Source organism: Astyanax mexicanus, chromosome 2 (genome assembly GCF_023375975.1).
Source record: "Astyanax mexicanus isolate ESR-SI-001 chromosome 2, AstMex3_surface, whole genome shotgun sequence".
Lineage (NCBI taxonomy): Eukaryota > Metazoa > Chordata > Actinopteri > Characiformes > Acestrorhamphidae > Astyanax > Astyanax mexicanus.
In genome coordinates this window covers 67,096,810-67,117,189 of record NC_064409.1, presented here as the reverse complement: position 1 = coordinate 67,117,189, position 20,380 = coordinate 67,096,810, and the positions used below count along the sequence as shown (strand labels likewise).

Below are 20,380 nucleotides of genomic sequence, written 5' to 3'. Positions count from 1 at the left end.
ACAGAATCTATACAGTCGATCCATAACAAAAAAGACTACTCAGGTCTACAGTGATCACACTCATCCCCTTTACTCATCATTTCAGGTGCTGCCATCAGGCAGGAAACTAAAGGTTCTTTAGCTAAGAAGAGTGGGTACAAAAAGTCATTTGTTCCATCTGCTGTGGGTATTCTGAATAGAGATGTAATACACAATTTCCCCACATAATTCATAATCAATATGTATTTTTATCTTTTGTATTTATTTTTTTACTTGTCTCTGTTTATGTAATTTCATGTATTTGTCTGCCAGACTGCAAAAGACAATTTTCCATTCAATTTAAATTTAATGGACAATAAAGTTTTAGCTTCTCTTATTAGTGATGGGCGATTTTCACGATTAATTTGGTTAATTCAAATTACAGTTTTTATGCAATTTTCAGAATGTAGTAATCCTGATTTTACATACAGATATTTTATCTTTTTAATCTAAAATATCTGAAACGCTATTCATTTTTTTATTTTATTTATTTTTATTTAAACCTTTTACCATTTTACCAGGCAAATCATTAAGAACAACTTCTTATTTACAATGGCAGCCTGGCAAGAGGCACAGCCTCTTGAAAAACATTCAGCACACAAACAATAGAGAACATACTCTATAAAGAGAAAGAAAGAGAGGAGAGAAAGAAGAAAGAATTGTTTTTATAATTTTAAGGTTGATAAGGTGACTGAATTACTGCAGTTACACCATTCAGTGAGTTCTCATCACCATTCATCATCACTCATCATAATTTCTGAAGTGTTTTTCCCTGGTTACCGGCGCCGCCCACAGACTAACGCACACATATTTTCTAAACACTACGCTCAGTCCGAGTTCCAGCACTGTTCCAGCCCTTCCAACACAAACACCCAGTGGGATAAAGCATTTATTTAGCTAGAAATAAATCCCACTGTTTCTACAGCACTACAGCATCATCACTCTCCGGTGAGGATCGGTGATTAATGGTGGAAAACAATAATAATCTCTCCTTTAAAGTGTCTTTAGTGCGTTATTTCTTAATTTTTAGTAACAAACCCACGTTCTGAAGTATAATCCAGTGTCTGACAGTGTGAGTTTGTCCGCGGTGTGTGTAGCATGTAATATGAACGCATGGGCTTGTTAAACATTGTTTTAAATCATTGATTAACTCAATGAGTCGACTCAAGCCAAAGCCTCTGAAAACCAAACAGATATATAAAAAAAATCTAAAAAAATCGAAGATTTGTGAAAAAAATCGAAGATTATTTTTACCTTATTGAACATGTTGAAAATGATGGAGATACACTAACTCCAGGTGAATGTGCTGTGACAGCACACCTAACATATGCACGTGTGTGTGTTTACCTGTAGCCTGCAGTGATGCTGATTTGAGGAGTTTGGCCTCCAGACTAAAGGACTGGTTTGGTGTGTTGCATCTGGACGCCAACAGAGATCTGAAGACTTCTGTCAATGACAACGCTCAAGGACGTAAGCACTGTTTCTATGTATTTGTGCTGTGTTTGTGTGTTTGTTTGTGTGCCTGCATTTCATTGCATAACTTGTGAGGTCTGAAATAAAGCTTGTTCAGGTTTATAACTGGCAGATTTTTTCGTACACTCTTCTCTCTCTATCCGACAGGCTTTGACACCAGCATTCTGCCCATCTGTAAGGACTCTCTTGGTTGGATGTTTAACAAACTGGATATGAATTACGACCTCTTACTCGACCAGTCAGAGCTCAGCGCCATCTACCTGGACAAATATGAGCTGTGCATGCGGCCGCTCTTCAACTCCTGCGATTCTTTTAAAGACGGAAAGCTCTCCAACAACGAGTGGTGCTACTGCTTCCAGAAACCCGAGGGTGAGAGAGAGAGAGAATCTGAATCTGAATCTGAATCGCTCTATTTACTATACATCAATATGATATACACAGAAGGAAGAGAGAAAATACAGAAACTGAGGAGCTAAAGTTCGTGTTGAATTATAGAATACAGTAGTGCAGGCTGATCAGAGTAGATACTATATTAAAAAATGATAAATCAAGCATTATGTACAGTATATTACAGTATATTACAGAGTGAATTGGACATTCTAGCATTACAGTAAGTGACGTTAGAGGGACAAGAGAGAGGGAAAGAGTAACTGACTGAGAAAGAGTGTGGAAGGAAAACAAGGCAGAAACATCTTTCACAATGAGAGAAGAAAGCGATAACCACAAAAGACATTGGGAATGAAAAGAGAAAGGAGAGGCAGGGTGAGAGTGGGAAATGAAAAATGAGGGATAGAGGGAGAAATAAGAAAGAGTAGGAAATATAAATGTCGAGAAAGATTCAGTGAGAGAGGGTAAGAGACAGAATACAGAAGTACAGAGGGAACAGCAGAGATAATAATGAAAGAAGGTGAGGTTAGGAAAAAGAAAGACAGAAAAAGAGAAGATAGACAGACAGAGAATGCACAGAGAGAGAAAGAGGGAGATAGGGGAGCGATAGGGGAAAAGTAGTAAAGGGATAGAGAGAGACAAAAAATACATTACAATGAGTAATAGCAAGACAGAAAATGCATGTGGGAGCAAAGGGGTTAATTGTATTTAAAGAGGGGGTTAATGTGTGTGTGTGTGTGTGTGTGTGTGTGTTTTCTCATTTCCCCAGGTCTGCCTTGTCAGAACGAAATGAACAGGATTCATGGTCAAGGCCGACGGAAGGCTCTCATAGGTGGGTTTTACACTTGTCAGTCATTAAGCCTGAGATTTATTTCACCCAATTTTAATGAACAGGTTTTAATTTCTAACATCCATTAGAAGAGGTTGTGAGTGTGTGTTAGTGTGTGTGTATGTGTGTGTGTGCAAGAGAGAGAGAGAGAGAGAGAGGCTTACAGCTGAAGCCGTGCAGAGGAGTAGTTATAATTGATTTGAATTCTAATGGCTCTCAGTGTGATTTATGTGCATCCGCACTTGATATTGTCCTCCGTGATCAATAACGCTAGCTCTCACTGACACCTCCACCCAGAGCTCCCGCCCCCGGGCCGGTGCAGCCCAATGGGCATCAATAATCCAGCACAATCATAAGTGTTTCATAACTCAGCCCCAAACACAGCGTGAAAAACAAGGACCTGAGCGCGTGTGAAGATGTGCGAGTGAGCACGAGCACGTGGTGTATAAGTGTGTGAGTGAGTGTGAGCGCTCGCGGGTGTGTGGGAGCCGCATTTTCGAAGGTGGAATCCAATCAGTGTTTCTTATATCCAGTCCTCAAGGCTTGTGATGTGCTGCAGCTGTCCCACTCAGGCAGATACTGAAGAAAAGCAACTTCTTCCTCTTCCTGTGCTTCTCTATTGTGTGTAATAGTGGAGGCCAGCAAGAAGAGGAGTTATAGATATAGATATGTATATAGATATTAGGTGTGTAACGTACAGAAAATTCACGGTTAGTTCACATTTCGATATAAACCCCACGGTTCGGTACGTTTTGGGTAGGGTTGGTTTTAAAAATAAAGAGGCTGGGCATTCTGTATAGCCTCTCCCTTATTAATGTTATAATAACAAGGAGTCTTTACTATAATCATGTTTTGTTATTTGGGATGGAATGTTGTAACAGGGCTAAAACACTTTTATTAAATGCCTGATATTAGTGTTTAGTTATTAGTTACTACTGTCATCATGAGAGGCTCCATTTTTTAGATCTTGTTGGAACAAATAACCATTAAGTGTGCTTTATTAAGAACAAAAACATCATTACTTTAACTGTTTAAACTACAAATCTTTTTTTCCTAAGCTTGTAACTGAATTAATTTCATTTAGTTCTTTTTAAGGAATAACAGCATTACATTTTTAAAATTAAGAGACAGACAGCGCGGGCAAAAGAGAGAGTGAGACAGAGCGAAAGAGAGAGATGGACAGACGGCGCTAGCAAAAGTAAGAGAGAGCAAGAGAGAAACATGCAGATGGCATGAACGAAAGAGAGAGAGAGAGCAAAAGCGAGACAGACAGACAGCGTGTTTCCTTGAAGCGGATTTCAGATATAATGATAAAATTTACAAAAAAATATTATAAAACATTGTATACGATCAAAAACTGAATTGATTCCTTTAGCACAATTTACACTACAGTGAATTGCTGAGTAGCAACTTTAAACAGACAAGCTTTGGATGCACCAATAACATTGAGTAGCACAGTGCCAACCACAGCTAATCAACCCAATCATTTCTATGAATCAGAGCAGAACAGCTTTTCTGTGAGTTTTGCAAAAATTCTGTAGATAAGACGAGATCTGAAAAGACACTATAAAAAAGATGAGTGGAATTCAGCTCAGCAAGTCTGCCCTCCCACATAAATTTGTGCAACGCAGAATATGGGAAAAATTAAAAGGATTACATATGGCCCTGTACTGTATATGTAAGTAGTAAATTAGTAAGACTGTAAATGACAGCATTTTACTCATTTACCATAAGGATATTAAGTACTGCAAACATCATCTACTTAGTTTTTTTCGCCCCAATTTAGCCATGCAAATTTCCCTACCCACTCAGCGGCACTCACCCTAGTATTGGGGGTACTCCACTCGCATTGCCCCCAACACTAGGAGAGTGAAACTACCTCATGCCTAGCCAGCGATGTTGTAGGAAAGCACAGCAACTCATCTTCAGTACATCAGCTCACAGGCACCCGTGCTGACTGACATCACCTTAGAAGTGATGTGGAGAACGATGATCAGAAGATTGCCGGTTCGAATCCTGTTCATGTACATTTCATTACATTACATTACATTTGGCAGACACTTTGGTCCAAAACGACTTACAATAGTGAAGTACAAAAGTAATAGAAGTTAAAGGAAAAAACATTTTTAGTCAGGGCCTAAAGGAGGTCAAAGGGAAATAATGGGATAGAGAAGTGAAGGAGGGGAGGAAGGAATTGAGGTTAGAGGTAGTTAGTGTGTTAGGAGAGTAAGTGCTCTTTAAAGAGCTCTGTCTTCAGGAGTTTCTTAAAGATAGCTTGTCATTGGCTGCCAGTGCCCTGAGAGAGCACAATTGTCCTTGCTCTCTCTGGGTGGGTAGATGGCACTCTCTCCCAACATCACTCCAAAGGGTGATGTCCACAGCACAAGGCGTCTGTGAGCTGATGTATAAGATTTGAGTCACTGCTCTTCCCTCTTCTGTGATTCTACTTGCCAATTCTGCATCAGCGCAGCAGTTCAAAAAGAGGTGGTGGCTGACTTCACAGGTATCCGAGGAGGCATGTGCCAGTCTTCACCCTCCTTGTGAGTTGGGCCATCAATAGTGATAGGGAGAGTCTCAATGAGTGGGTTGGGTAATTGGCCTTGTAAATTGGAGAGAAAATGGGAAATAAATTATAAAAAAAAAACTGTGAAGTGATGTGGGGAAAGAACACCATCTACCCTTACAGAGAGAGCTTTCTCAGACTCCAGCAGCTGATGGTCGGCAGCATAACCGGGATTAAAACCAGCAATCTCCTGATCATAGTGCCAGCCTTAGTCCACCTTAGTCTGTTGGACCACTGATAACTCCTCTGTTCTTAATTTTAACTGAGCACTTGAATTCCCTATTACTTATTTCTGTTTTTTAATAATAAAATTAGGATCAGCAGTAACAAAGTAGGACTAATAGTTTATCTTAACCCTTGTATTTAACCTGATGTAAATTAAACATTTACAGATTCTACATTTAAATGAACAAGCATTGTAATAATCCAGCTAAATATTAAAGGCCTGTTACAGTAAAGTATACACAATCATTTGAAAACTTTTTCCATTTTGATTATCAGTATGATCCAGTCATATTCAGGCATATTTACCAAAACATGTCTAAGACAATCTATAAAATAATCTAAGATTGCTCAAATAGATTTAGTATTGGTTATTATAGATATAATAGAAATGCAATTGACAGTGTGGTCACTGTGTGTTAGGTTCTGTATCCAGGTGAGGTTTTAAAGTTTAAAAGGCAGTCGCTACAGAAAAGCAAATGTCCTGTTTTGAGCTTTGAATACATCTCTAGGGATGGGTAATTGTCTTGTTTAACAGGGATGTACATCCCCTCCTTCTGCTCCTGCCTCTGCAGTTGATGATGCAGCTGATCTCTTATCTCATTATACTGCTACAGACATAGTGATCCTATGGGATTTTATCTTAACTGGTTTTCCAATGCATCCAATCACTTAAAAGAAATCTGCAGCAATCCAGCCCTTACACTGTTACTTACTGAAACGACATGTCGAACACAAAAGAACCCCTTCAAGTTTACTGTCGTTGATTATTTCTTTTTAATTGAGTAGATATTGCGTAGATACAAATGACTGCCTCTGGAGAGTTTAGCTTGGTTTCAGTGTTTAGATCAAATAAAAAAATCTATCAAGCTCTACTTTCTGATTGGGCAGTACATGAGACTCACCTTACAGTCAAGATTTCAGATTTACAGATTTCTTTTGGTAAATCTTTTCTAGCAGTGGTATATAACTAAGTTAAGAAGAAGAGAAAGATAGCAACCTTTATTTTTTAATGCAATCGTCTCAATAAAGGCACTGCCTGACGCTTAGGGGAAAGACAACCATGGCATACATTCAGGCAAGAAAGCCAAATCAGATTACTACACCAGCTTAATCACAGGATTCTACAACACTTAGAATGTCTCTAAAGCAACAGCACTACAAGTATTTTTAACTAAAATCATGGCTGATCAGTTCATCTCAGACCACACAGAGGTCTACCAGGTGTTAATGTACATTTTTTAAGCTAGTTAAAGTGCATTTTCAAAATTTCTGACTGAAAGCTGCAACAAGATCTGATCTAAATCTACTCTCCACTGCTACCCGGAGCCATAGCAGGTACTTCACACTCTGGACTTTCTCACCATATGTAACTAGTGTGACTAATGCTCTAACACCAATTAATCAACAAAAAACACAATGGAGGATGAGCCACAGCCTAATTTCCTCTTTCATGAAGCACCATTGATTTATTTATGTGTTTATTTATTTATCTATTAAGTGTTAAAGTCCCAGTAAATACAACTCTTGGAAAACAGCACATTATTTCAGTGCATAAAGGAAGTAAAGCAGCAGATCCATTTATTAAATGTTTCATGCTTTGCTAAAATGTTTGAAATCCTGTCCTGTCTAACGAAAGAAAAGAAAGACACAGCTCCATCTCTGTTATCATACTAACTTTAAATGATCTCTGCATAGACATAAACTGAAAGATTTGTGCTGCTCCTTTTCTTTATTGAACCAATCATCTAAGGATGTACAAATGTTTGGTTTCAATACAAAAGCATGACAGAGTGTTGCCGGTTCAAATTCCAGGTGATGCTGCTGTTAGAGTAAGCATGTGCTAGTCTTCACCCTCCTTGTGTTGGGGTATTACTAGTGTTGTGTTGGGTGATTGACCTTGCACATTGGGGAGAAAATGGGGTAAAATATTGAGGTAGAAATAAGCTATAAAAAATAGCAAGACTGTGGATCCAGAGTTATGATAGATGGAAAAATGGATAATGAAAGAGAGAGGTAGGTAGGTAGAGAGAGAGAGAGAGAGAGAGAGAGAGGTAGAGGTAAAGAGAGAGAGAGGTAAAGAGAGAGAGAGAGAGAGAAAGGTAGGTAGAGAGAGAGGTAGGTACATAGATAGGTAGGTAGAGAGAAAGAGGGAGAGAGGTAGGTAGAGAGAGAAAGAGAGAAAGAGAGAGGTACGTAGGTAGGAAGGTAGATAGGTAGAGAGAGAGAGAGAGGTAGGTAGAGAGATAGAGAGAGGTAGAAAGAGAGAGAGAGAGAGAGAGAGAGAGAGAGAGAGAGCGAGGTACATAGGTAGGTAGGTAGGTAGGTAGGTAGGTAGATAGAGAGAGAGAGAGAGAGAGAGAGAGAGTGAGAGAGAGAGGTAGGTAGAGAGATAGAGAGAGGTAGAGAGAGAGAGGTACGTAGGTAGGTAGGTAGGTAGAGAGAGAGAGAGAGAGAGAGAGAGAGAGGTAGGGAGAGAGAGAAAGAGAGTGTGAGAGAGAGAGGTAGGTAGAGAGAGAAAGAGAGAGGTACGTAGGTAGGTAGGTAGAGAGAGAGTGAGAGAGAGGTAGGTAGAGAGATAGAGAGAGGTAGAGAGAGAGAGGTACGTAGGTAGGTAGGTAGGTAGGTAGAGAGAGAGAGAGAGAGAGAGAGAGAGAGAGGTAGGGAGAGAGAGAAAGAGAGTGTGAGAGAGAGAGGTAGGTAGAGAGAGAAAGAGAGAGGTACGTAGGTAGGTAGGTAGAGAGAGAGTGAGAGAGAGGTAGGTAGAGAGACAGAGAGAGGTAGAAAGAGAGAGAGAGAGAGAGAGAGAGAGAGGTACGTAGGTAGGTAGGCAGAGAGAGAGAGTGAGAGGTACGTAGGTAGGTAGGTAGATAGAGAGAGAGATAGAGAGAGGTAGAAAGAGAGAGAGAGAGAGAGAGAGAGAGAGGTAGGTAGAGAGATAGAGAGAGGTAGAGAGAGAGAGGTACGTAGGTAGGTAGGTAGGTAGGTAGAGAGAGAGAGAGAGAGAGAGAGAGAGATGGAGAGACAGAAATTCTAGAAATTCCAACAAAAAGACCAACAAAAATGGTTCCAAAAGGTCCATCCATAATGATATTGACACAGTGTAAAGAACAACTGCCCAATTCTAACTAAAGGTAAAAATAAAAAATGTCTTTTATGTGACAGCAGCTATAAATTATTATCAAACACGCTGCCACCTCCGCAGACTGCACTATGCTGTTTTGTTGATTCTGCTCTTGAAGCAATAAAAACTGCGATGCTCTTTTAATGCCTTTACAGCCTGTTTTATATAACCACAATCTAACATTACATTAAACACCAATAAATCATGCTGCTTTCCAAGTCTGCAAATATTGATTTAATACAGTGACTATCACTACCCTGATTCAGCATAAAGAGAGTCATAGAGTATAAAAAATCTGAACATTTGGCTGAATAAAAACTCATATTTACAAAGTAGTCAGTAAGAGTAGACAGAATCTCAGTTTTCTGTACTAAAATAAACGCTGTCTATCTGCATATGTTAGAAAAAGAATTGTGTAGGCAACCCTTCTATCAACTCTGGACTGTGGTGATGTAATTTGTTCACATTTCAGCACTTCCAGCTCTCTCAAACCTCCAGATTCAATCTATCACTCCACACTGAGATTCATTACTTGCAAACCTTTCAGCACTGATCACTGCTAACAGCGTGAAAAAGATGACTGGTCCTTATTAACAGCATGATGGGAGACTCTCAGGCTTATTTTTATTTATAACACATTTTCTGTCCAAATGCCAGCTTATATTTCATCTGTGATCACTACAAATAATGGTGATTATCATACTCGGCAAGAGTATGATAGTGAACTGGAAAAATGTGCTTTTAGTTCTTGTGCACGAGAAAAGCTAAAATTCATTGTATTTCCAGCACTGCCTTAACTCTCTTGGGCTTGGAGTTAACTAGTGCTTCATAGGTTGCCACTGGAATTCTATTTTACTCCTCCATGACATCATCACAGAGCTAGCAGATGTTATGCACCTTGCACTCCTCCACCTTCCATTTGAGGATGCCCCAGAGGTGCTCAGTTGGGTTAAGGTCCGGGGACATTATAAAGTTTAGGTCCAGAGACATAATAGAGATTTTAGTGAACTGGGAAAATGTGCTTTTAGTTTCAGTGTACCAGGAAGCTGAAACTCATTGCAGTAAGACATCTCTTGGGAGTGGCATAAAGTTACCCAAAAGCAGTGTGTAGGACTGGTGGAGGAGAACATGCCAAGATGCATAAAAACTGTGATTAAAAACCAGGGTTATTCCACCAAATATTGATTTCTGAACTTGTTTTCTTTGCATTATTTGAGATCTGAAAGCTCAGATGTTTGTTGTTTTTTCAGCCATTTTTCTTTTTCGGCAAATAAATGCTTTAAATTACAATATTTTTATTTGGAATTTGAGAGAAATGTTGTGCATAGTTTATAGGATAAAACAACAATGTTCATTTTACTTAAACATATACCTATAAATAGCAAAATCAGAGAAACTGATCCAGAAAGTGGTCTCTTAACTTTGTTTTCAGAGCTGTATAAGACGTTGCAGGGATTGTAAGACCATGAAACTGATACCATTAATTATAATATTTTGTCTTTTCTAAACTCAGGAATACCACTACTTTCAGTTTACAGTTGTAGAACAATTGTGGGGACTGCTGCTTTGTACAAACAGTGACATTTTGGAAATACTATACTTTTAATGCATACCAATATATGTGTTCGTATGTTGAGGACATCAGAACAAATGGATAACAGGTCAGAAGTGCAGGTTTAGAGATATAAATGTAGTATATGATTTATTAGACAGTATTAGACAAATTTGTGTAGTTTTTTTTCATCATCTCCCTCTCTCTCTTTCTTTCTCTGTCTCTTTCTAGGAGCGTATATCCCCCGCTGTACAGAAGATGGCTACTTTAAGGCTACACAGTGTCATGGCAGTACAGGGCAGTGCTGGTGTGTTGACAAATATGGCAATGAGATCGCAGGGTCCAGAAAACAAGGCAACCCCATCTGCGGTAAGGTTACATCCCCATACCCCCCAGTGACACACTCTAGTGATTACATTGCGATTGCTCCATTAAACCTCACAAAGCCATACACTCGTGGCCCATAACACCGTGTGTAGATTGCTGTACACACTGCCCTTTGAGACACCCAATGACATTATAGGATATAGCATGTCTTATAGAATATATAGGGATATACAAGCACATGAAACCGTGTGTGTGACTGTCTCTGTGCGTGACTCTGTGTGTGTGTGTGTGCATGACTTTGTGTGTGTGTGTGAATGCAGAAAATGTACTGTGCTTGTTTTATGAGATATTTGAAGGCCCATAAGTCAAAACAGTGCTGTTCCGTGCTGTCCCATCCCAGTAAAAGACTCTAATAGATAAATAATGCCGTTCTCTCTTCCTGCTCTACTGGCTATCCATTCATCTCCCTCAACCCCATCTCATAGCTATCTAACAGCTGTTCCCCCTGCATCGACTTATTTCACCATCCCTGTCTCTGTGCGTGGGTGAGTGTGTGTTTGTTGTCAAGACGAAAATCTCCTGGCCTTGAAGAAAAAACTAAAAGCTTGTCCGGACCAAAAAAAAGTTCCAGACCTAAAAAAAAAAATCTTTATCTTTGTTTAAACTTAGGATTAGTAATAAAGTAATATTATCATATATGAAGAGTTATATATTATATATGAGGAGTTAAGTTGCAACAACAGATAAAGGTATTGTTAAATGACAGCAGTTATCTGTTGTCTGTTTTTGCGAAATGTATTATTATAGGGCAGGGTATTTAATTTGAATTCAGTACATGTGAAACATCTGACCTGTGAGGTTGTTTGAAATAAAAATAATCTATAATAATAATAATAATAAAATGCCTCTCTGGCCAGATTATGTGTACATTCCTCCCCTGTCTCTGTCTTTAGTTTCCGCCTGTTCTCGTTTTTCTGCCAGTTCTCAGGCTCCCTATCTTTTTATAAAGGCGTTTTTCCCGGCCGCATCCCAATTCACTAGCCGGGGCAGCGGTCTGCACAGATCTGATTGGCAGAGGAGAGCGTTTGGTGATTGGTCAGTGCGTTTACAGTGCCGCAAAACACGTAAACCGTAAAGACAAGAAAAATTTCACTGCTTTAAATGAACAATTTTAAAATTAAATCATTCTTTGTAGTTTATCGGTTTGGGTCCGCATTGGACAACGTCTGAGTCCGGACCCGGACCACGGTCCGCCTATTAGTGACCCCTGTTATAGGGCATATTACATGTAGGCACTGACATAAATCTAATATATACAAGATGCTTTATTTTGAAACACATATTGAGAACATATTATTGTAACATATTCTCACTTACCCACATACATATAGTATACAAAACTAGTATTATAGTACTAATTCATACTAATAATAGATTAGGATGTAGTGAAACATGATAAAGTGTAGAAACTTTAGTCAAATATCCCACCTCCAGCATTTTGAAATATAATGCTTTTAGTCAATGCTCTCAACAGGCTTACAATGCTAGCAATAGGATAATATCGCTGCTCATGCAATGAAATTATTTTTTTTTTACACCATTAACAAGCTCAAAGTAGCTCCACAGTTCATTGGTAGAATTCTGAAGGCCCTGACAATTAAAACAAGCTATTTATTTTAAAAACAACACTGTTAATCTTGAAATGAAGTCAAGATAAGTCAAAAGACGCGCATAATCAAATAGGTAGGATAGGGGATCAGATTGCAAAGTTAATTCTTTGGTAATCTTTGTAAAGAATATAATAAAAATATTTTCAGCAATGAGCGGTAGGTCGCCGGTTTGAACCCCCGCTCATGCAGCTTTGCCATCAAGCTGCCGGCGCTCAGAGGGAGCACAATAGGCCCTGCTCCCTCTGGTTGGGTAGATGGCGCTCTCTCCCCACATCACTCCTAGGGTGATGTCTGCAGCACAGGGCGTCTGTGAGCTGATGTACCGGAGCCGAGCCGCTGTGCTTTCCTCCGAGCGCGCTGGCTGCTCGGCAATGCTGCATCAGCTCGAAAAGAAGCGGTGGCTGACTTCACATGTATCGGAGGAAGCATGTGTTAGTCTTCACCCTCCTGGTGTGTTGGAGCATTACTAGTGATAGGGGGAGTCCTAATGAGTGGGTTGGGTAATTGGCCGTGTAAATTGGGGAGAAAATGGGAAAAATTAGAAATAATTTTTTTTTTAAAAATATATATATATATATATTTTCAGCAACAGCTGGAATTCATGAATTTCCAAAATAGTAATTTATTTGCATAGGCAGTGCTATGCCCCTATCTCTAGCATTGTAAGCATGTCGGGAGCATCTGCTGAAAGCGCTGTATTTCTGTAAGTCTGTGGGAGAATGGAGGTGAGCTATTCAAGAAAAGTTTGTACTCAAGATTGTAATTTATGTTTCACTATTACACCCCAAAAATATTGCAACCAGATTTCTCCTTTAACAGGTCAAATGTGTGCCAAGAAAAGAATATATTGCACACACTATTACAGCTTTTTACCAGTCTGGGCTGTTGACAGAATGCAGACTGGGTCTCTAGGCCAAATTCTGACTATGTTCCAGACGAAATCGAAAAGTGTTTAGTGAGTGTATGCACGTATTTATCACCACTTTTGTGTTTCTATGTGTGTGTCTGTGTTCGCACAGAAGAAGATCAGGAGACTTCAGGGGACTTTGGCAGCGGAGGAGCAGTGATTCTCCTCGATGATCAAGAGGAAGAGGAGGCAGAGCCTCCGCAGCACGGCCGGCGCAGACAGAAGGAGAAGCGTGGCCGGCTCCACCCCCGCGGGGCCATCGAGGACGACGAAGATGAAGAAGATGATAAAGAGGATGAAATGGGCTATGTCTGGTAGCTCCGACCCTCTCATCTTCTGCTGGCCAACCAGGGACCCCCATTGAAATGCAAAGTTCTGAAGCCATTCCAAATCCACAAACCTGGACCTGCCCCTTCTGAATATAAACTCCGCCTCTACACCCATCTGACCCCACCCACTAGAGCTCATTTTATGGCCTGCTTTACCATCGTATTTGCATTTCCTTTTTTTTTCTACCCTTCTTGTCTGACATCTATTGTCATTTTACTTCTCTCAGCATCTACCTGTTTCCTTTCAACACGACCAGTCGAAAACAGTTGAAATCAGCAGAGACTCATAACAATGTTATTAAATATGTTATTAATCAACTGTTATCATCCACACTTCTACTAAAGCAGAGTCCCTCCCTCTTTGTACCATTTGGAAATGGCGACCACTTCCTTTCATATGCTCCAACCTCTCTCTCTCTCTCTCTCTCTCTCTCTCTCTCTCTCTTTGTCTTTCTCTATCTCTCTCTCTCTCTCTCTCTCTCTCTCTCATTCCCTCTTTCTTATTTCCACTGGTTTGTTACACAGGAATCTGTAGCCCTCCTTTTGTTCTCTGTCGAGCTTCTAGTGTGAAAATCTGAAGCTGCCCGAGAGCCATGGCTGTAAATATTTCTCTTTCTCTTCAGACAGATGAGGTACCGTGTTCTGTCCTCCTCTGTCTCCCTCTGTCCCAGAGTCTCCCACCCAGGCCTTCAAGAAGGTTCCTGAATGGTTTAGAAGGTTGCTTCAAGGGGAGATTCTAGTGGAGAGATAATCTATTTAAGACGATGAAGTGAAAGATCTCTAGAGGGATCTGGAGCATTCTGGAAAGTCCTAGAGAGATTTTCAGTGGGTCTATGCATGTTCCCTGCAGCACAGGTGAGAAGATTGTGTTTGGCTTGGTTGGTAGTTGATACCAACTATCTCTCTCTCTGGGCAGCCAATGAGAATAAGAAGCTTTTTATTTTGTGATAACGCTGTTGTTCGCTGATGCTCTGCTTTGTTCTGTCTCTGGATGGTTGCCACAGTGCTACCAAGAGTCTGTAGACCTGTGTGTGTGTGTGTGTGTTGTGTGTGTGTCCTTCAAAAAACCCGCTAAGCCCCAGATGCATCTAAAAATTCACAACTTCTTGCAATGCTAATTTAAAAAAATATATCTCAGTGCTAAGATTATTATCATACGGCTGAGGGTTGAAAGTATATGTGTGTTATTTTGTGTAGTCCAGGTCAGACCATCAGGCCATTCAGTCAGTTTTTTCTTTCTTCACAGTTCCGCTAAAAGCTCTCTCTCGCAAACAGGGGAGAAAACTCTTTCCTGTTCCTGCAATGTCACGGTGTGTCCTTTTGTTAACCTGGCTGCAAAGCTTTTGTTGAAGAAATCACTCTTATCAAAGTGGAAGCAGCCACCATTTTATTCTGACAGTTACTTGAGGAAAATGGAAGCTGCAGGTGCTTTTTTTCTTTTCACTGTCCTGCAATGTAACAGCTGTGTGGGCAGAACATGAAGCTGTATTCTTCTCTATAGGAACGTTTCCTTTTTGTATTTTTTTTTTTTAGTGTACATTCATTCTATATATACTATATCCACATATCCAACTGCCACCTAAAGTATATTAAAAGACTGAGAATACTCTATGGTATTCTTATACTTCTTCTACAGCCCTCTAGCATACAGTATCTGTGGGGCAGAATCTCTTGAAACATTTAACTCAGCTTGAAGAAACCTTTTTACCCCAGGAGGTTCCAGACAATATATTTTTACAGTTCTAGGAGATGAGAAGAACTCCAGATGGCAGATTGATAGAAGGATATGCAGTTTAAAGCCTAAAAATGGCACTTTGAAGTTGAACTTGAATTTGAACATAATTTAAATGAGGCAAGTTTTAGCAAATTAATTAATATAAATAATTGTGTCACTTTCATTACATTAATTATATTCAATGTGTATAATATAGTAATAAAGTAGAAATACTTCACTACTGTACTTAAATACTAAAATGCTGTATCTGTATCTACAGGAGTATTATTTATTCTCCTACTTCTACTTTTACTACACTACATACAGCTTTGGAAAAAAATATAAGAGCACTTCAGTGTCTGAATCAGTTCCTCTGATTTAGCTATGTATAGGTATATATTTGAGTAAAACAAACATTTTATTCTATAAATCTAAAAACATTTCTCCCAAATTCCAAATAAAAATATTGTAATTTAAAGCATTTATTTGCAGATAGTGAGAAATGGCTGAAATAACTAAAAAGACGCAGAGCTTTCAGACCTCAAATAATGCAACACAAACAAATTCATATTCATAAAGTGTTAAGAGTTCAGAAATCAATATTTGGTGGAATAACCCCGTTTTTTATTCACAATTGTCATGCATCTTGGCATGTTCTCCTCCACCAGTCTTACACACTGCTTTTGGATAACTTTATGCCTTTATTCCTGGTGCAAACAATCAAGCAGTTCAGCTTGGTTTGATGGCTTATGATCATCTATCTTCCTCTTGAATATAGTTTTTTTTTATTTGGTAAAATCAAAGAAACTCATAATTTTTATGTGGCCTCTTATTTTTTTCCAGAGCTGTATGTTGGGTGAGTTTAATACTTTTTTTAATTCAGATACATTTTATTATGTACCACATTGTTACTCATTAAAATTATTAAAATATTTGGAATCATTCCAAACCCACATTATCACTAGATAAGCCAGAGCGCTAGATGATCTGCACTGTTTGCACTGGGTTTTATGAAGTTCCTCATTATTGAGTGAAATTAAGAGATCCAGCAGGTTTTATAAGAAGATCGCGCTGCTCCCATTCTGCCTTTCACTCTGATAACTTTTCACTAATAACACAGTACTGTACTTTTACTCTCAGTACTTCTACTTAAGTGTGAAACTTCAGTGTGAAACACTACAACTTCTACTCAGAGTCAATTTTTTTGTTAGGGTACTTACAGTACTTTTACTCAAGTTTGGATCTCTAGTACTTTATACATACCTGATTAGATTAATTTGCTACCTCTTGCCACAATTTAATCATGCCAATTCAAAGCGTCATTTGTCTGCAGTGTGGTGGAAGGTAAGTAGATCTGTACCGTTCTCTTTACTTTTTGTTTCATTTTTTCCTTTCTTTTTTTCCATCCCCTTTCTTCTTTCTACTCTATTATGCAGTAATAAGCCACATTACAGCCGTTCTAAGCACAGCAGTTATTAAGCAGTTCTTTAGTCATTCATTCGTTCTTATTTTTTCTTCTTTCTTTCAGTCTTTTTCTTTTCGCTTTTTGCCTACTTTGGTCCTCTCCATCATGCTTTTTAATAAGCCACATTACAGTCGCTCCTGTACTTCTGTCTATAGTGGTGGCAAATGGGTATGCAGCATTAGGCCTGGTGCAGAGTCAGTCATTAAGCAGTCCTCTCTGATTTAAAGGGACGGGGTGGAGCTGAAAGGCCGTTAAACGTGGGCCGTACGCAGCACGCGGACGTGAGCGAGCTCGGGCTTTAATAAAGCAGATTAGACTTGTCAGAAACGCATGAGCTTAATCATGTTCCCCTCTCTCTGGCCTGTGATCAGGGAAGAGACAGATTACAGCACACTTCATTACTGATAGCAGCCCTGACTGTCTGATTATATCACTTTAGTTACGTTCAGACTTCAGTCTCTCTCTTCGTCTTTTTCTGGCTTTCTCTCTCTCTCTCTCTCTTTCTCTCTCTCTCTCACACATACTCTTTTTTTTTCTTTCATGCTGTCTTTGTACACACACAGGTTTTTATCTCGTTAGTGTGTCAACTCCTGTCATCCCTGTGTTGTTTGGTCAGGATGATGCCCCTGAGACAGTTAGCTGCATGTGTAGGTGTGTGTGTGTTAGAGTGTATATGTGTGTGTGTGTGTGTGTGTGGAGAGGAAGAGAGAAATGGAAGGATAGAAGGATAGTAAATGATAATGATGATCATCATCATCATGATGGTGATGTGACCCATGATCACAGGGACTAGGGGATGATCGGTAATGAAAGCTCTTAGGCTCTACCATGAAAGAAATCCAAGCCAAGCCGACATCTTGCTCTCACTCTTTTTCCCTAGTTTTACTTCTGTATCTCTCTCTCTCTTTCTTTCTCTCTCTCTCTCTCTCTCTCTTTTTCTCTCTCCCTCTTTCTCATTCTCTTTCTCTCCTTCCCTCTGGATCTCATTTACTGTTCTAACATAAAGCTGAAATACTGAAAAAATGTCAGATACATGCATTCAAAATATCCCTCCATATATATGATCTATATAGCATTCGACAAGCTGTCAATCACTCACTCCTACTGGACCACATAATGATCTTCCATTCCATCTTTAACAACCTTAGACATCAATACTGAATTACCAGTTAATGACTGGCCTACACACACACATACACACACACACACACACACACGTATGCACTAAACTGCACACACGGTCCCTCAGTCCTCGGTTCGCCCTGTCTATTAAGACCTATAAATAACTGTATGATGGATATTATGGACATTTTTCGCTGGATCTTTGACCCTCTCCTGATGGAAACAGTGACTTTTCCCCTCTTTGACTGACCCCTCCTCTCCAGTGCTTATGGTGTCCAATGCCTGGCCTGCTCTTGTATAAAGCTTGTTTTGGTTCGCTATTGTAAAAAGGCTCAGTAATCACCTCCTCAAAACATCAAAACAAACTCCAACACACACACACACACACACACACACACACATAGACATACACATACACACACACACACACACACACACACTCAAACAGATAACAGTACTGCTAACGCTTCTACAGATACCACTGATACAAAGAGTGCAGTCAATGGCCATATTTGCAAGAGTCTCCTTTGTTAATTCTCTATATTTTTTACTTTGTAAAGATGAAAATAATGAAAACAGGTGAAAAAAGAATTAAGAGTACTCAAATGATGATGTAATATAATATGGTAGTGTGGCTTTGTCCATTTGCATTGCAGAGATTGAGTGTATAAGTCCCCTGTAGTCCTGACTGTAGTGTAGGTCGCTCTCTCTATCTCTCTCTCTCTCTTTCTATCTCTCTGTCTCCTCTTTATCTCTCTCTCTCTGTCTCTCTCTCTCTCTATGTTCTAGTGTTCTCAGTTTTATGCCTGTCTTCTTTCCTCCCACCCTTTCCCCCCTCCTGATCGAGTCCCACTGGAATGTTGATGTTCTTGGCTGAATTCTTTTCTGACTGATCGTTCTGTTTGTTGTTTGGGTTTGATTTTTTTTTTATTATTATTTTCTTTCTGTCGTTCTCTTTTTCTTTTTTTTCTTTCTTTCTTTTATTTCAATTTTATCTGTAAAACGGTTCCATGGGAAATGTTTGTCTGAATAAATCTGGAGTCTGTCCTTGTCCACTTCTTCTCCGCCTCTTCTCTTTTCTTCCCTCCCTCACCTTTCAAAACAAATTAGGCTGGCAATAATTTTCCATAACAGCTTTTCATAAGCAGTCGATAATGAGAGGATGGTGGATTTGCTTGCTAAGGCCGTGGAGAGTTTAGGACAAATCCTGTTTGAGTAATTACTGCAGTGTTTACAGCGCGAGGAGCTGAAGGAGCTGTTTGTGAAGTGAAAATGACAGGGAGGTTATCAAACACCTAAACCTTTCTAGTTGCTTCTGAGCCATTCTGTTCCAATCTTAAAGGGTACATGTAATAAAACCCTGAATTAAAGTTTGATATAGTAGATAAAGGATGTTGAAACTGTTGATTACTAGAGCTATTGAAAAAAGAGCTGTTCTTATGGAACTATCCAATGTTTCATATTAATAATGAACCTTTTTCGTTTTCTGCTTGTCAAGAGTCAAAGGAGAGTAATCAGCCTTGAACAGTTATTCACTACTGATTTCATAATGAGCTTCAACAAAATAAAGGAAAATATAACTGTGCCAAACCTTTTCTGTGTGTCCAGATCAAAGCATATTCATATTCAAGACCTTCTTTATGAGCAGCACTACAATTCAGTTCATACAAAAAAAAACTGTATCGTATGGGATTTAACCACAGTACCATGTGTCCACCCAGAAAATTACATTCATGCCTTCTGGCTGTGTGATCAAATTTATGATGTCTGGTCAAAGGTCTTGGACAAGTTGGACAAATTTGGAATCCTGGGCTTTGACATCCCCATGTGTCCCATTACAGCTCATTATACCTAAACACATCAAGCTCTTTCTATTGATAAAATATCATATATAATATTGATAAATATGTTAATAGGTATCTAGACTGGGAAAAAAAACTAGAATAAATAATAAAGACGTCTCACATGTTGTCATCTGACAGCTGCACTTAAAGGAACCCAACAAGCACCAGTGTCAACATCAACATTAAAGAGGCGAATTCTAGATGGCAGTAAAAAAAGAAAGGAATGCAATGGACCAAAGAGAAAAGACATTGGACACTGGAGAATGAAAAAATGTGTTGTGGACAAATCAAGTCCAATTTGAGCTCTTTGGATCAAACAGAAGAACATACAGTATGTGAGGCACAGGATGAGCAGTGAGCAACATGGTGGAGGTGGTGTAATAGTGCTAGGTTTTTTAGGCTGGTTAGGTAAGGGTGTACTCACAGTAGGTAATCCCAAAGCATGGCTTAGTTGACTAGTGTGATCTCTCTGAATGGTTCACTTGGACTTGAGCACGGCACACATGCAGTGTGAGCGCGATCCATGCCCCAGCACAGAACAATACGATATCAGTGATGCAATGAACGAATATGGCAGGGTTAGGGCGAATTCAGCACTGTGGCTATGTTGCTATGTATGTAACCGTAACTGAGATAACTGTTGGCGCGCCTTTCCTAGTAAGTTAAAGCGGGTTATCTCTGCTTTTATCAAGAAGACGAAGTGTACGTGCTCCAGGGAGAGGGTGCTTTTCATGGTAGGGGTGTTGAATTCGGCACAACACCAACTAGCCTACTGAGCAGTGAATGATGACAGCATGCTCAGGCATGGATTGTGCTCCAGAATGATTTAACCAA

The 20,380-nt window shown here is 39.5% G+C and overlaps 1 protein-coding gene across 1 annotated transcript in view; it reads left to right on the top strand.

The window, feature by feature from the left end:
* The window catches only part of spock1 (SPARC (osteonectin), cwcv and kazal like domains proteoglycan 1), a 502,975-nt gene extending 488,682 nt beyond the window's left edge, over positions 1-14,293 (top strand). The window contains exons 8-12 of the mRNA XM_049474824.1: positions 1,372-1,488; positions 1,639-1,860; positions 2,648-2,710; positions 10,400-10,537; positions 13,185-14,293. Coding sequence (XP_049330781.1) covers positions 1,372-1,488; positions 1,639-1,860; positions 2,648-2,710; positions 10,400-10,537; positions 13,185-13,390 — 746 coding nt within the window. The 3' untranslated portion in view covers positions 13,391-14,293. The remainder of the gene's footprint in view (positions 1-1,371; positions 1,489-1,638; positions 1,861-2,647; positions 2,711-10,399; positions 10,538-13,184) is intronic.
* Positions 14,294-20,380: the final 6,087 nt, after the last annotated feature.